The sequence below is a fragment of the Catharus ustulatus genome, chromosome 4 (assembly GCF_009819885.2).
Source record: "Catharus ustulatus isolate bCatUst1 chromosome 4, bCatUst1.pri.v2, whole genome shotgun sequence".
NCBI classification, from domain to species: domain Eukaryota; kingdom Metazoa; phylum Chordata; class Aves; order Passeriformes; family Turdidae; genus Catharus; species Catharus ustulatus.
Window position 1 is genome coordinate 57,350,107 of NC_046224.1, and position 17,026 is coordinate 57,367,132.

Here is a 17,026-nt window from a genome sequence, read left to right on the forward strand (position 1 = left end):
AACTGAACTAAATGCAATTAAAATCTATTATGCTTATCTTGTGATTCTGAGTATTCTTGGTGTTTGAGAGTACTGTGTAGAGATTAGGACTTTACTGAGAGTCAAAATGTGCTTTAATATTCATTGCAGTGAGCTGGGTCCTGGGCAGGTGGGACTGGAAATGCTTGCGTGCAGATTTTTCACTGAGGACATTGCTGATGTCAACAGAAGGCGAACCCATCTCAGACACAAATAACCCAGTAAAGCAGACCTGTGCTGGTTAGAGTCACCTAGTTCACATACTGGAGGGCAGAGCACATCTTGTGACACCACATAAATGTGTTGTTTTTGTGGCTGAGCCAAAGGGAAGCAGAGGAAAACAATCTCTTTTTGGTGAGATTTGCCCTCAGCAGATAATTTATAGCAGCACTCAGTGCTCATGTGAGCAGATGTAGTTTCTCTGAGCCTGGGGTTTTTTAAATGCTCTTACATCAGGAGCTGATTAGCCCAGTTAGGACTAGGCATTAGGTTCCAAAGGAAAATCAGCCATGGCTAATCTGTGAGAGAGGAAATCTCTGAGCCCTTTACATCATCATTGTGCAAGTGGCTATAAAATGTCAGGAACTGAAAAATCAAAACAGGACTAACATATAGCACAAATCAAAGCTCAAATTTCTGATAGAGCCAGTGATAGGTGTTGGATAGTGTCACAAGACTCTGCAGGCACAAGTCCTGCTGAATTTGGTGAAAACTGGCATGTGAATTTCTGTGTACAATAGCTCATCTTTGCCATCTGTGGTTGAAATGAGCACTAAAATTAATTTCTTTGTTATAGGTTCATGGGATTGTGAAAGGACTTGATATCAGCCAGCTCATCCCCTGCCCCAAAGTGGTTTATTTCCTAATAGCACATGATGATGCTGGAGAAATAAGATAGTCTGTATTTAAGAATTTTATTAATGATTTTTCTTGGTGGTGGTGTCAGAAGACACACCAAGAAGTGTAATCTGTGTCTGTACCCTAAATAACTTCTATATAAATGACAGACTGTCCTTTCTCTCTGTAGCTTGACTGACAGAACCTGATACTTGAAAAGTACAGGTATCAGGCTTAATTCAATGTGATTTTAAAATTTATTTTCACTTTTTTAAAAAAGTAAAAGCATGTCTTTCTTACCTTGTCTGTTTGACCTGCAACATTAGAATTAGTAAAGACTTTTTTGAGACTTTTAACTTCAGCAGAGTATTTCAGAAAGAAACAAACATTTACTTAATACAGGCAGATGTTCCTTAGTAGAAAGAAGTCATTTTATGATTGTCATGACTTTAGAGAAGGGTGTTATAAATCCTGCAAAATACTTAAAAGGATTAAATGTAGAAGGAATATAGTTAGCTCTCGCACAGCTACTTGGACATAAGTAGATAAGAAGCTCCTTTGAATTTGAAATGTGTCTATGTAAGTCATATGCATTCTACTTAGTTCTTTCCTAGCGTAATCCTCAGAAACTTCACTCCTGGAGGATGTAGGAGGACGATTCCGTCATCTTAAAACATGTGGATCACTAGATCTTGTCCTGATGTGAATGTGAACCAGATTGCATGAGCTTTGCTGATGCCAACTAGAACAGTGTTTCACACAAAGTCAAGTGAACTCACACCAAGATAGTTATTACCCAGTTTGCATAATCCTCCCAGACCTGGCTCACTATTCAAGCATCCTGCCAAACGTAGCAGATCAAGATGCATCATAAAATATTTGCACCATGTTTGAGATACTTGAACAGGATCATAAATCAGACATTTGTGTTGTTCTGGAAAAATCTGTCAGAACAATTTCTTCTTTATTACTGAAACCTGTCTGCACCTTTTCATCACACAGCATTCTGTTCTGTATTTCTTTCCTCACTGAAAACCTTGTATAATCTGTCGAAGATGACTTTGCTTTGGACTTCTGCAAATTATTTTGTTTAGAATAAAGCATTATTTTTTTGTGTTGTTTTTTTTTTTTTTGCTATCATTTTCTGTCTGCAGTTAGCCTGATCTGTTTATTCCTCAGACACCTCTTACTTTGGTTGAGCTTTGTGCTGAAATGACAAACCCTTCTATTCATGACTCAAATACATTGCCAACTCTTGCACTCCTCTACTAAAAGGTTTGCTGAGGACTGTAGTGTCAATCCTGGTAAATGAGAGTGGCAGAGTATTCTTTCTTATTCCATTTCTGCTTCTGGACACAATGGTACCAGCACAAACTCTGCACATATTTTTCTAACCCATGGTTAAAATAGGTCCAAACCCTTCTCTTTGCTGAAGCAGGAAGAAACCAGTGATTTGGGTACACTTGTTTCTTACCCACTGGAGGTCAGCACAGATCTTCACAGGAAGCAGGGAGAAACCTTTGGGCTGGTATGGAAGGGAAATGTTATAATAGTGGATATGATGCTCAGTGTGCTATGAAGATGTGTTGCTCTGCAGTACCTGATATCATCTCAACACTCCTGGCAGCAAATTACTTGCATGCTTTTCCATTGATTAAGACAAAGAACAGAAGGGGGCTATGAAACTCATCTACATTGTAAAGAGAAGTTATTACTAGTGTTGAGCTTTAAGTAGCAACCAATTAAAAAAAAAAAAGTGGAATTCTCTTGTCTCATTCTTAAGATTTAGGGGAAAATAACCCTCTTCCATCAAACAGGTTGAGAATCAGTCAGGAAGGATGATAGGTCTGCAAATCCTACTGGAGACAAAAAGTAATCTTCCGTCGTATTTGTAGGGTTAGAATTTCACCCATAGATTCTAATGTTTGAAAAGATCCCAGTGGTTCTGTTGTGTGACAATCTGAATCACAGAATGAAAGGCCAGAGTGCTGCAGGGAAAATGAGCAAATCTTGAGATCTGTAAAATACCAGTAAACACTATTGACTTAGAAAGTGGGGTTGTCTTGTTGAACTACTTTCATGAAGCCTCACAAGTATTATCCAGTCTAAAGCTGTCTTCATATTTTGAATGTCACAAGAAGACATAGTAATGAAGGATTATTTGGCTTTACTGTTATTTAATAAATTAAGAACCATAATGCAGCTTTGCAAGTGATTAATGTGAAAACTTCTTAGCCAGGTAATTGATGAAATAATTAAGACAAAACAATGAAACTGACTGTATCAAATTCTCCCTTTTTCCTACAAAAAACCCCAATCTCACAAGCATATTGTTTAGAAATTGAGCACTTTCTTGTTTGTTGTAATGAGATGACATAATTGTTTTTATATGGATATAAGTTCTTTGGATAAATTTTGAGTAGCTTTATTGACACTTGTCATATTAGATGTGAGCAAAACAACTTCATGATGAGCAGAAGAATGAGAAGTGCAAGGTTTAAACCCAGATCCTGAATGCAGCCTGTTACTGCTGTCTGTTAAAATGAAAATTTATCAGTGCTAAGGGAAAACAAAAATGTTTCCAGTGCTTCTTCTGAAAAGGAGAAAAAACCAACAGCCAGTGTCACTGCTATCAGAAAAAAGGTGTTTCTGTCAGATAAGGCACCAAGAGCACATTCCTCACTAAATCTCTCCCTGAGATGCATAGCTGCGTACTGTGTTACTAACCCCTTGCTCTGTAATCTCTCTGTATATATGTCTAATTTATCAGTTTCTTGTAGATTGTCAGCAGCCTGCTGCCTCCATACCGCCACACGGCTCACAACTAGCCAGGGGGCCAGATTGCCAGACTGTCAGGTAAACTCCACTAACTCTCCTCTCTTTGCACATAGCTGCATGCACGCCTGCCACCCCCTCCTCCTCCTCCTCAGACAAAAGCTCTTCACTTTTTCTCTCACAGCAAACTTTTAACAGCTTTGAGGATGAGTGGTAATTTCTGCAGTGACAGCACCAACATGAGTCACAGCATTCATGCACTTGCTTCCCTGTAAAAATATGGAATAAATGCAAAGCTGGATCTTGCAGCCCTCCTTTGATATTTTTATGCAGTTTCTATAGTTTATGCAGTTTCTATAGTTTGGTTTTATTTTTTATGCGGTTTCATAGTTTACTATGCCAAAATCGTAAGGAATGAATTTTGTTGCTAGAAAGATTTACTGAAATGGGGGACTTTTAATTTCAGGGGTAGGTGTAGGTGTCCCTTTTGTAAGGTGGCATTTTAAAGGCATTTGTGAGATTTTAGACGCTTTAAGTTCTCCCTGACTTGGAAACTCACACACAAGGCAATCCATTTTTAATCTTGTTTCTGAAAGTGTCCTTGCTCATAGGTGGTGCAAAAGCCATATCATGCTTCTGGGATGGCTGAGTTAATCAAGGCACAACTCCAAACCTAAGCAAAGCAAAAGGACATCACAATAATTTTATCTGTTCATGGTACATTTGGTGCAAATATTCACTTATGTCTATGCTCTAATTTGAAATATATTACATTACTTTTAGGCCTATGCTTGAGCTGTAGTGACCAAGTTAGTGCCTCTCTTTTATTGCCTACAAAGTGGAAGCACTGTTATCTTCTTTACTCTGTAAGAGCAATATGGAAATTTTACTGAAAAGTTGGTATAAACTCCTTATAACTGAATAATATAATTTACTGATTTGCAGTTTGGAGTTCTACAGATCACTGAAAAAAAATTACAAGTTACATTTAAAATTCTTAATATGCCAGTAAAGTAATGCTACTATATTTTAGATGTTGGAGCAATTTGAGATTAGCAATAGGTGCGTTGGAAACATGGAAAGTTAATGTCAACAAGTATTATTTCAACACTATTTAACTAAATTAAAGGCTATTCTTTTCTCTCCAGAGCTACTCTTCCAGTGGAGAATATGCTCAACTACCATGCCTCTCTAAATGCTAACCAACAATTGCTTCTGTAATTTTAAAACATCTCAGAAAGTGGAAAACTTACCTGATTTGCTACTGATGTACATTTATCTGCAAACATTACCTTCTTCTGATAATTTAAATTATGGTTAATATTTTAAAGACTTCAGGTCAGTCATCTTACAAACAGCACACACACACTTAGCTGAAAAATTGACTTTCAGGTGGCTATTGTTTTTTCACCACTAGATTTGTATTTGTCTGGTGAAGTCAAAGCAACACTGATTTTGATGTATTCACGCTGCTGCCTTGCTTGCCTCAGCCACATTACCTGCCCAGCACTGTAAAGCAGTGAAGCATAACAATAGAATTAATGCAAGTCAGCATGATGACATAAGTTGTTGAGCTGTTTAAATAAAGTAATTGGAATCTGGAGTAAAACTTGGGGGCATTTAAGGACCAATTAGACTTACTGAAGTTTGGATTTTCTAAATGCAGCAGAAAAGGAAGCCAGGAGCTTGTCCTGCCCTTCCTTGTGCTCTTACAGTCCCTATTGGGATGGCACATATGATATGATATATTTATGATACCCTACATATGATTTGCATCACAAGGTGATGCCAAATGAGGCAAATGAAAGCTCTGCCCAGCCCTGAAGTCACACATTTTAAGAGAGAGCTGTGCTTGTTTTTTTAAAATCTCCGATACAATTCCTGCAGTAATGTGACCTCTCAGTGCCATTTCACTCAGGACTAAACAAGAGCTGGTTAAGGCTTATGCTTCACACAGATGTTTTCCACATCCTACAATGTCTCATCATGTTCAAACCAGTTAATTTGCCTGACCAGAGCACAGGTAGATTCACAGAGAGCTTTCCTTGTTCATTATCTATACTATGGTTTTTCAGTGGGACTAGTATAATAACTCTGGCATTTTTAGTAATTGTGCTTCCAGGGCATAGGCTTTGGTAAATCTCACTAGATAAGCAATGCAGTTTCAAGCCAAATGAGACTCCAGGGCAGATGTAGTCAATTTATTTTAGCTTTGCATTGGTCTTTTTGCTTGAATCTGCGATTTCTGTTTCAACTGAAACTTGATTGGAGGATCTGTGAGAAATTCCCTTAAGAGATTTTTGAGAAGTAAACTGATGCAACAGTGCTCAAAAGTCTCACTCTGCCTTCCATCCATCACCTCAGTTTCTAAGTCTAGAGATCTGGGGCAAGCAACCAAATCCAGGTCTACCCTGAAAATTACTGAATGCTGTTCCCCATTCCCAGCACCTGTTCTGACCTGTCTGATGGAGTATATTGGACAAGGGTAAAATACTGCCATTATCCAATATTAAAAGTGTGTCCATGTTTGGATTGTATTCAGGTTTCTGTTGAATACAGTGAAAACCTCATTTTCATTATCAGGCCAAAATTATAGGCCCAAGTTATTTATTAATGGAAAAACCAACCACACTCCCTAGAACCTCAAATTAAATTAATATTGCCTTTTAATAGGAAATAATACTTTTATTTATGTAAAGTAGGAAATAATTTTTTAAAAAGATAAAATATGCACCTTAGCCCATGCAAAATTTTTGCATTTTGAAAATATCATTGTTCTGTTTGTATTTTCCTTTGCTGATTTATTATAGTTACAATAAATGCCAGACAATGTTGCATGTGAATGACATCTCTGAGCCAGAACAGAATACTGAAGGGCCTCGCACACTATTTTGCAGTTAATTTTAGAAGTTAACTAAAAATGCTAAAATGATTAGCATTTTGAGTACCAGGGAAAAAATAACAGCTGCATAAAGCTAGACAATAATGCTAACACAAAAAAAATTGCACAGACTTTATTCATCAGTTGAATGAATACATCCCCAAATGATACTGGCATTTAAAGAGATGTTCCTAAAGTCTGTAAAAATCAAGTGTTTTAAAAACTACACCTATCCCATTGGGTGAATGTAACAATGTTCTTCCTTAGTCTCTGTTTATGGTCAAAAACTCAAGTTCTTCCATGTCTCTCTCCTGCTTTGTGTTATTAATCTGCCCTGCTGTCCTCTGTCTGTGACTGCCAATTTGTCTGATAGCTCAGCTCCAGGACCTGCTGCCATCAGCACCTCTACTCACATAAAAAGCACATTGAATGCCACATGTCACTTGCTGATTCTGATGTATTTTTAGTTTATGTACTGCTACAGTAATCTGCATTAATGAACTGAATGAATTGTGTTTCTGAAGAGAGGAAGGTATAACAGCAGAGTTTTAGAAAAGTATTTAAATCCATTGGAGCTGCAGGTGATGTGGTTATATATGCTGCCATAAAGGTGCCTGATAGCCTTGAATTTTTTTTTTTTCTTCCTAATGCCCCTAATATTTATTACTGGTTGAAAAGGAAATAGTGAGACAAATTTTTCTATTTCTTCTGTGCACAAAGTGTGCTTGTATTTGAAACTAAGAAACAATGCAGAATTACCAGGAAAAAAATTTAATGTAATTCTAAGTACAGTGCTTGGAATTGCTAATCTGAGCATAGCCTGGGATAGTCTGTAGTACAGTTTTTACATGGCTGGCTCTGTACTGAAGGTCATGCTGTAAAGTTATTATGGTTGTTTATATTTGTGTAGAGGAGTATCTTAGTGTCTCAGAGGTTCTTTCAGGCCACTGATGCTGTACATAACTACAGCCATTTCCTCACCAGTCCTCTCCCTCAGAGCATGAGTATCTTTTGTTGCTTATTTTTAAAGATAGGAAGGAAGCCTCGAAAGACAAATGCATCTCTGCTAACGAGTAAGGAATGTGGGCATTGAGTTGCTCTTCCCCTCTGGCAATTATAGCAGTCCTGTTTAAAAAGAAAAAAGACAGCAAGGGAGAAGAGTAAACCAGTCTTTGTAGGGTTGTGTAATCACCTCCTTGTTTGTCTTCCCCAAATGTGATGTTAAGATTCTAATTCCATTTTCTATCTCTGAAGGAATTAAGACTAGTGCTTCTCTTAAACCTATCTTGAAAACTTAGGAGGTGCTGAAACCAGGAGCTGGTTCTTGATGAATGGATAAGTTAGAGAGTAAATAAAAACCTTTTGGGTCAATCTGCAGTCACTCCTGACACAGTCATTAGCATGGAGCAGGTAAAGATCTCAGTGGGATCTCTCTGTGGGATCTCTCTGTGGATGCTGTGTCTGCATGTGGCAGAATATGACAGAAGGAAAGGACGGATATAGCCGTGGAGAGAATTACTTCTTCTCAGGGGTCATAGTCCATAACACTACACACTTTGAGACTGAATTATTAGGCAGCTGAGCATAAAACAAAGCTTGTGGGATCCTGAGCTTCTATAACCCCCTCTCACCACCCATTTTACAATCAGGAAACTCATCTTTAGGAGCCTTAATGGGAAACTGGATCTAACTGAAGATACTCAATTCTATGATCTTCAAACACGCCCAGGGGTGCAAGGACTGTAGCTCCTGCTAAATTGTAATACCTGTGTATTTGTGTCAAAGCCTCCCAGATTTCTCTGGTTTGAAAGTGTGGACATGGGCATCAAGTGACTTAATGGTGGTGGTGCACGCTACTTTCTTTCTTCAGTCAAACACAATGTACAGTAATTTCACGACCATAAGGCGCACCGGACTATAAGGCGCACCCCCCGGGAGCCGGCACATTTTGCAACTTTGTAGATCAGATAAGGCGCACCGGTCTATAAGGCGCACCGGGTTTTTTTTTTGCAGCGAGGCTCCGCCCCCAGCTCCTCCCGCACGCTTGCTGGCCGAGGCCCCGCCTCAATCCGGCAGCCATTGGCTCCCGGGCCTGCCTGTACCCGGCAGGGCCGGGCTATGCCCACCGCCGCTCCGTGCAGCATCCCCAGGGCCCCGCTGTTCCGGGAGTTCCCTGGCGCTCCGGGTGACCCAATGCCGGCAGGCTTGCCCCGTGCCGCCGCTGCCCCGATTCCAGCTGCTTGCCCCCTCCCCGCGTGGCAGCCGCTCCGATTCTGGCGGTTTTCCCCCTCTCCGCATGGCGGCCGCCGTGCTTCCGGCGGTTTTCGCCCCCCCCCCCCGCGCGGCGGCCGCGGTGATTCTGGGGGCTTTCGCCCACCCCGCGCGGCGGCCGCCGTGTTTCCGGGGGCTTTCGCCCCCCCCGCGCAGCGGCCGCCGTGCTTCTGGGGGTTTTCGCCCCGCCCACACGGCGGCCGCCGTGATTCCGGGGGCTTTCGCCCCACCCGCGCGGTGGCCGTCGTGCTTCCGGGGGCTTTCGCCCCGCCCGCGCGGCGACCGCCGTGATTCTGAGGGCTTTCGCCCCCCCCGCGCGGCGGCCGCCGTGATTCCGGGGGCTTTCGCCCCGCCCGCGCAGCAGCCGATCCGATCCCTGCGGCTTTCGCCCCCCCCGCGCAGCAGCCGATCCGATCCCTGCGGCTTTCGCCCCCCCCCGCGCAGCAGCCGATCCGATCCCTGCGGCTTTCGCCCCCCCCGCGCAGCAGCCGATCCGATCCCTGCGGCTTTAACACCCCCCACAAGGGAGCCGTCCCAATGTCGGTGGGCCGGCCCCGCGCGGGGGTGGCCCCGAAGCCGGCGGGACGGCCCTGCGCGGGGGAGGCCCCGATGCCGGTGGGTCCGCCCCGCGCGGGGGCGGCCCTGAAGCCGGCGGGACGGCCCCGCGCGGGGGCGGCCCCGATGCCGGTGGGTCCGCCCCACACGGGGGCGGCCCCGATGCCGGCGGGGAGGCCCCGAAGCCGGCGCGTCCGCCCCGCGCGGGGGAGGCCCCGATGCCGACGGGCTCTCACTTCCGGGGTGGCAAATGTCGCAACTTTGTAGATCAGATAAGGCGCACCGGACTATAAGGCGCACTTCCGGTTTTGGGGGGAGATTTTAGTCAAAAGGGTGCGCCTTATAGTCGTGAAATTACTGTAATCTCTTTGCTTCGTTAAGTAAATACTGCATGTGGAAACTAAATACATTTTCAGTACCACTGGCATTTCCAGAAGCAGTTTTCCAAACACCTCTGGCATTTCAAATTGATTCATTTCCAGCTACAGGCTAATTGCATTCCTTCAGCCAGCGCTCCTATAGTCTGTGCTGCAGAGATAATATGTAAAAGCACAATTTCTAAAGAAGGAAAACAGAAAAGGCAAATTCTCTTGAAGACAGAGACATAAATGATGGTGCTTTATCATACATCACACACTGCTGAGCCTGGAATAACCTCAACATTATAGAACATTTGAAGCATTAGGGGAAAAAAACTCTTTCTAGACACATTAAAGAACGGGATTTTGTGGTATTTTTCTCCCCCCTTCTCTTTATAAACGACATTTTCCTGCATTTTGTTTTGGTATCTTGTTTTTCTACAGCTCTGCACCAAGAAGTGGGGTGTGTTTGTGTTAGCTACCCCTTTTCTTTGCTGCTACTCCAGCCCCTCTAAGCTGGTTCAGACCTCTCTGCACTATGTGCCAGTGAATGCTATAAATGCAGTCTAGAGTCTTAACATGTGAAGCTGTTATCAGACAAATTGTACAGGAGAAACAGTCAAATGGCAGAAATATACGACAAAATGAAAAGGATTCAAACAGCACAAAACCCCAAAGAAAACAAAACATAAGAAATCCCCACACTTTGGGAGTGTAAATTACAAAATATGTAATGATTAAGGTGCTGATGAAGAAGGCTACACTGTATTTGTACAAATGAACTAGTAAATACGTGAAATTCAGCAAGATATCACATTTTCACAAAGCTATGAAACCTGATTTCCAGCCTGGCACTGTTCTTCATTTCAAACAGTGAATCAGCTGCATATAGAAAATCTTTAATATTCACATAAAGATGGCACCTGCATCTTGTCCTTCAAATTTGCTCCCCCATTTCACAGATGCATTTTTTCTCCACACAGTCTTTGTCATCCCAGCATGCAAAAATCAACTGTGTACAGGAACTGTGAAGTGGGACATCTGGGCCACCTCACAAATGCATCCAGGTGTTACTGACTTGCTGTGCACTGAGAGTTTTCTGTATATGTACTGTGTGTCTTCGGATATGGATTTAGAGATGAGGCTGCACCCCCTTTTAAAGTTCATTTCCAGCCCTGTACTATTTACATGCTTGTGAAAAGTTTGCCTTGTATTTTAAGCACTTTTTCTCTTTTCTTTTTAATTTTCAGTCCTAATGCTCTTCCAGAAGAGCAGCCACATTCCAGCTCTCAGTGTGCCCCTCTCAACTGTCTCTCTAAGCCTCCTCCTTACCCCTAATCTTCATATGCAACGTAAGAGAAAATGCAAACAGAGTGGAGCTCATGCAACAAAGGTTGGGGTTGTTCCCAGCAAGCGGGTAGACAATCCTGCCTTGTTGCTTCATTGGCAAGTCTGGATTCATAATCCCTGCTCTGGCATCTGAGGGAAGGTTGAGAAGAAGAACACAAAGCACAGAGCCCAACCTATCAAGAAGACTTTTTATGGTTCCTCTGATTGTACTCAAACTGTGCTATCACAACTGAAGTGTAGTGAAATTTAACATCTCAACAAAAATGTTCCTCCCAGCTGCTTGGCTTTACCTCTGAAATGATGACACACTTAAACCAATGTTTAAAAAAATGTTACAAAAATCGTACCCTCACATCCTCTAAGTTCAGCTGTAGGAACCAGTTCAAATTTCCTTTTGTCTTCAAGGCTGTGAGATATTTATTTCTTACTTTATTTGCACCAGAATTTTGTGTTTATAAAATACAGGCTTTTTTTTTTGTGAGAGTTGTATTTAACTAATTTTATTTTTTAAATCCAAGCAGAAATAGCTTCAGTGAAGAATGACTGTGTTAATATTAAAAGGAGGCTTGTTGCATTGGCCAGCATATGGCCAATTTTTATTGCACAAAAATGTTGGAAATGGATTGAATTGGAATGTTAACAATGACTGTATGTTTTGCTGCTGCACTGATATTGTTTATGCACTTGTTTTTTTTAATTCTTATTACACTAGCTTTTGGTTTTGTTCTAGCTCTTCACTGAAAGATAATTATTAAGCCTAAGAAGGAGATGAAACCAATTTGTTTTCAGTTATTTGCTTGCATTGTAATTATACTTCTCGCATCATGAATTGGTGCTGTTTTTTGAGATTACTTTCTATTTGGTATCTGAGAAAGAAAATCTAAAGTAAGTAAAATGCTGTGTGCTAATTAAAAACATTCTTTCCTCCCGCTCCCATATTCAGGATCCTAGCTTGAGGCCTTACCAGGAAAGGCTAGTTTGAGTGTGGAAGTCGTGCACATTTTGTGTGAAGTATTCTGTGGTGAAAGAACTCATACAGGTAGGGTTGATGGTGTAGATCAAAGTCAGCAGGACTTTACTGTAGTGCATTTTTTCCTTGCCAAAAATCAACAGACACAGAACCTTAGCTCATGTCAGTTTATGACAAATACTCAGGTGATCAACACTACGCAGACTCTATCGCAACAGTGCACAGTGTTCCTAGTTAAAGATTCTTTCCTGTAAAAGCTGAGTAAGCCTGTTTTTTTCTTAAAAGCAGTGAGTTTCAGAACAAAATCAAGGATAGAGGAATTTATTTTGCGCGGTACCTGCCAGCAAGACGAGTAGCTAAGCTGAGGGTTGTGTGGTTCAGCATCTGTGGGTTTTCCGTCTGGTTGTCTGCCAGAGAGGCAAGTCTGCAGTGCTGCCTACTTGTTGGAAACTAGCAGGCTCCTTGTTTTGTTAGGTGGCCTTAATTTATTTGCAGAAGAAAGGCTTAGATATTTCCACATGTCTTTATTCCTTCTCTGCAATGTATGTGTGACCGACAAGTGGGAAACACAGTAAGGTACAGGGCAGCTGGGAAAAAAGAAATTGCTGCAGGTGTGGCTGGAACAATTCTTTAAAATTCTGCCTGAATCTGAGAAAACAAAGTCAGTTTTCAGTAACAGTGCTTACCAAATGTTACAATACAGAAAACATCAGCAGAGGAAAGAATCGGTGACCACTCAGTGTGCCTAACAAATCATTATTACCATAGTACCAAGAACAAAGGTGCTGTAAATAGAAATATTTTATGTCATCAACAACGTCTGTCGTGTAACCTTGGCAAAGCAGCTGAGCTATTGTAACGAAACACTCAGAGATAGAGAAAATAGGAACAAACTGATACCCAGTCCTGATCAGATCAAACAGATAATACTTGGCAGTGCTTTGACTTTGGTTTCCATGGAGTTCACGTGATTCTTCTCATATACCTTTACATCACTCTTCAGTATCTCAATTAAACTGCCTGTAGTCTTGTCATGGAAAGGTCAAATGAAGCCTTGTTCAGCTCCATCATGATGTCTGACACTGAGTTTAGCTGCTGTTTTGATTTTTAAAAAAACCCCACAGTATTTTGTCTGAGGCAAATTCAGCTTTCAAAAAGCATCTCCAGATTCCTGATGTTGTCTGGCTGGTGTATGAATATCTGCATCCAACAAAGACAGCTACTGTATATTGTTAATAAGAGAAGATATTTGCATAGCACTTTGAATACAGTTACTACTGACTGCACTTGGAATAGGTTTTCCTATTTTCATATCCAAATCGATGGCATTTTCCTAAGCTTTAGTTAAGCAGTAGTTCAATTAAATATACAGATACAAATTTATTGGGGGGAAGAAATGGTATCAATACTGTTTAGAAACATATGCATGTCCACATGGATCAAGAGTTATGAAAGTACATTCAGTGGTATAGAAGTTGTGGCCCTGTTTTATAGAAATAATTTTTTTATTCTCTTAAGTTTTAAATTTTTAATTTTTAAGTTTTCAATTTGCATTTTTTTATATGTAATAAAATGTAATTGTTGGAAATGTGAGAGAACTAGAAACAAACCAACTTTGATGTACAAATGGTTGTAGTTATTGCATTGTAAGTTATGAAACTGTGTAGGTCCCTGAGACAACTTTTGTCAGTTAACCAGTATAAAATAAAATACATACCTTGAAATTAAGATGAAAACCTCTTCTTTGTTATATATTGATTGATAACAAAAAACTGTGAGATATTTTGTAGGAAATATTTACATGCAGACAAAACCAGAAACAAAGCCTGGGTTTTTTTAAGGGTTGCAAAAATATTACATTTTGTCCATTTAAAATTATTTTATGTTATGTTGATGTCTATTCTGATTTTTAAGGATTAAGGAAAAATGATACATATATTTGTAATGGTTGAGTATACTTAGAAACACTACTAAGAGTTCTACTCAGTAGGGAAGCAATTCAAATCCTGCTCTGACTTTTGTGTCTGAAACACAGCTTTTTTTCTCTATGATGGCCTTGAAATTTCTCTGGATTTGAAATAGCCTACTCAAAATAGGATCATTTAGGTCAAAACAGGGGCATTTTGGTTTGGGTTTTATTTTCTGATATAGTGAAAAATTATTCCTCGTTCAGTGAAATGATCTGCTTGTGGAAATCCAGTTTATAGGAAATGTGTGAGGAAAAGAAGAAAAGCAAAGATAGAAAAAAAAATATAAAGGGAGAAAAAGATGAAAAATAAATTGTAAAATGTAATAGTATGGAAAAATATATTTTCTATCAGTCAGAACTTATATGGAGGTTTTACAGAAAGAGGACATAACTTTTTCATGCTAATTGTATAGAATTTTCTGCCTTCTAAATATAGGCAATAGTGATATTCTTTCTGATTGATCTGATTGACAGGTTGGTATCTCTGTGCTTTCTCTATCCACATTTTTCACAGTAAATTAATGTAAACGTAGCTATACAGCAGGGTTTGTAGAATGAAACGGTAATTAAGGCTGCGAGTTTTAATGCCAAGTGGATTTTCAGTTTGTTTTTTATTTTAAAATCAATGCTGAAATTGTTTAAGCCATTTACCATATTAATGTGTGCACATAAAGGAGATTACATTATGAAATATAACCTCACTTATGAAATATGACCTCACCTATGAAGGCTGCTCACCATAATTATGTTGGAAATACTTCAGTAAGCTGTTGGTAAAATCTGACCCAGTCCTTATCCAACTGGGAACGACACCCAGAGTCCGGGCCCTAATTTTGGTACCAACCTTATTGTTCATCCTTCAATGCCAAAGTCAGTACCTGTGCTGCCAGCTGCCATCATCATCATCATCATAAGGTATAGATTACATCAGCCTTTCTGAGGTCTGTTCCTTTCTTTGGCAGAAGATGCATATCCACCAAGGTTACAGTAAATTTCTTTCTTTAGCGCCTTGGAAATCTTCGTTTGAGAATGGCAGGGACTGATGTTTTACCTTTGAAGTATGATAATTGCTATAGTTACCTCTTTAAAAATTCCAGTCATCACTTTCTCTTCAGCTTTCCTTTGCTGTGCGTGCAGTGAGTCTAAAAGGGATAGATACTATTCAGATTTTTTTAACCATTAAGGGTTTTTTTTTTTTGGGTGTGTAATTAAGCATCCTGTGGAAAAGAAAGAAAAAAGTAATTGCCTTTCGCCTTGAGGCACAAATACATCAAAATATGCAATGGAAAATGTGTGCATGACATTGTTAACATCGTGTAGCTTCTCCATATCCATAACTAAGCTAGAAAATTCTTATTTCTTGTGTGATATGCATATTCCTCTTGCTAGAAGGGCAAGAGAACTATCACAGAGAGTCTGTATCTTTCCTTTGGAGGTGCACAGCTTAAATCCTTATTGGTTTTTAATCTGTTTCCTGTGGAGTTCTTGAAAATCCTGTTTGTGAAATGTAATGGCAACCAAGTGACAGACTGACAAAAGGTAATAAGGAAAAATCCAATATTTCATTACTGAAGTTAATGTGTGGGCAGACTCTGGGTGATAGAGCCTTGTATTTCAAAAATGTCTTTCTACAAAGCTTTCTATTTATTTTGATTATCATGATCTGCTGTAAGAGAATGGCTAAGACTATGTTTTTTCTCAGTAAGACTGTATGTTTTTTCTTAGTGTTAGTAATCTAAGTTTTTATTGAATATGTGGTTACTTGATTTCAAAAATATTTTGGAAAATCAATAAACGGAAACATTTGATAAAAGTTTCAAGTAGACTGGCTTGCTAGCTAGTTTTAACAGCAATGAACAAGAAATAAGAGTAATCTAGCTTATTTTTATTTCTCCTGTTCACAGATACAGCTATGTGTCCTATGCCAGTTGTTAAATTAAGTCCATTTTATTACTTTTTGCTGTATTGATTTTTAGCCCTGTGGTTTGACTGTTAAAGGGTTAATTAACTTGATCCTTCATAAAAAATTAAAAAGAAAACTGATGTTTTGTGACTTTTGTAATCTACTGAATGTTTCCATTTGCATGATGTTCTGTGTTTTATGAACCATACAGATTGCTGTGTTCCTTTTAAAAGAGTTTTAGCATTGGTGGAGTTTGTGACAAACACAAATTTGTATACTGTATGTTTACTGCTGTAATAACTCAGCTACTCCTATGTTGAATTGACATTATGTTGTCCTGCCTTCTTGGGGTTAAATGATAAAGTGTTTCTAGGTGGTGAAGAATATAAAAGTATATATGTTCATTTGCTAAAGACTGAGTATTGGAAACTCTTCTTGTTGCTACTTTATGCTAAAAGCAAAAAAAGTTAAATAATTCTTGTTTCCAAAAATGCATCATTTATTTTTAAAATTGAAGTAATTCTCATGTTAACTTTTCCTTGTCCTTGTAGACAATCCTAGATTAATACCTTGTGAGGGATTCATAAAGTCTGTGCTTGTACATGTGTAATATGATCATGCAGTCAAATGGTTGGGAAAAATACTCTAGTGCTGAAGAAAATAATTAAAAGAAGCCCATATAACTGATTCTTACATCTTTATGTTCCAATTAAAATTACAGTGTAATGCATAACTGTTCCAGTGAATAAACTGGCCATTTTTGTTCATTTAACACAATTCTGTCTGGTCTACTTCACTTTACAGCAGTTTGCAGTGCTTCGACTTGGCTTAGACTTCCACGATTATTTAGTTCTTAGAGATCAGTGACTGTAAGTTTAAAATGTATCAAAGAAGAAATTAAGGGAAAAGGGAATCAGAATTAAAGCCAAGATGCTTCCTCTGTTTTCGGAGTTTGAGGCAGATACAAAAATATGGTTTCCCCATACAGTGTTTCCAGCAGATTTGAGTGATTTCTGAAATGCTGCAACATCTGCATCGACTTTCAGAACAAGAGTGCTCTGTAAGATGCAAATCTCCATCGTCAGGGGATGTGGAAGCAAAAGAGCTGAAGTCAGCCTAAATTTGGCTTGGGAATGCT

At 39.7% G+C, this 17,026-nt stretch overlaps 1 protein-coding gene across 5 annotated transcripts in view; it reads left to right on the forward strand.

The window, feature by feature from the left end:
• BICD1 (BICD cargo adaptor 1) overlaps positions 1-16,665 on the forward strand; it is a 167,398-nt gene extending 150,733 nt beyond the window's left edge. Inside the window, exons 9-10 of one of the 5 annotated variants that reach the window (XM_033057361.1) lie at positions 3,636-3,711; positions 10,947-16,665. In XM_033057361.1, the coding sequence (XP_032913252.1) occupies positions 3,636-3,711; positions 10,947-11,034 (164 nt within the window). In that variant the 3' untranslated portion in view covers positions 11,035-16,665. Of the gene's footprint in view, positions 1-3,625; positions 3,712-10,946 lie in introns of all 5 variants that reach the window. The other 4 variants (XM_033057363.1, XM_033057362.2, XM_033057364.2 and 1 more) reach the window with 4 other exon arrangements.
• The last annotated feature ends 361 nt before the right edge of the window (positions 16,666-17,026 follow it).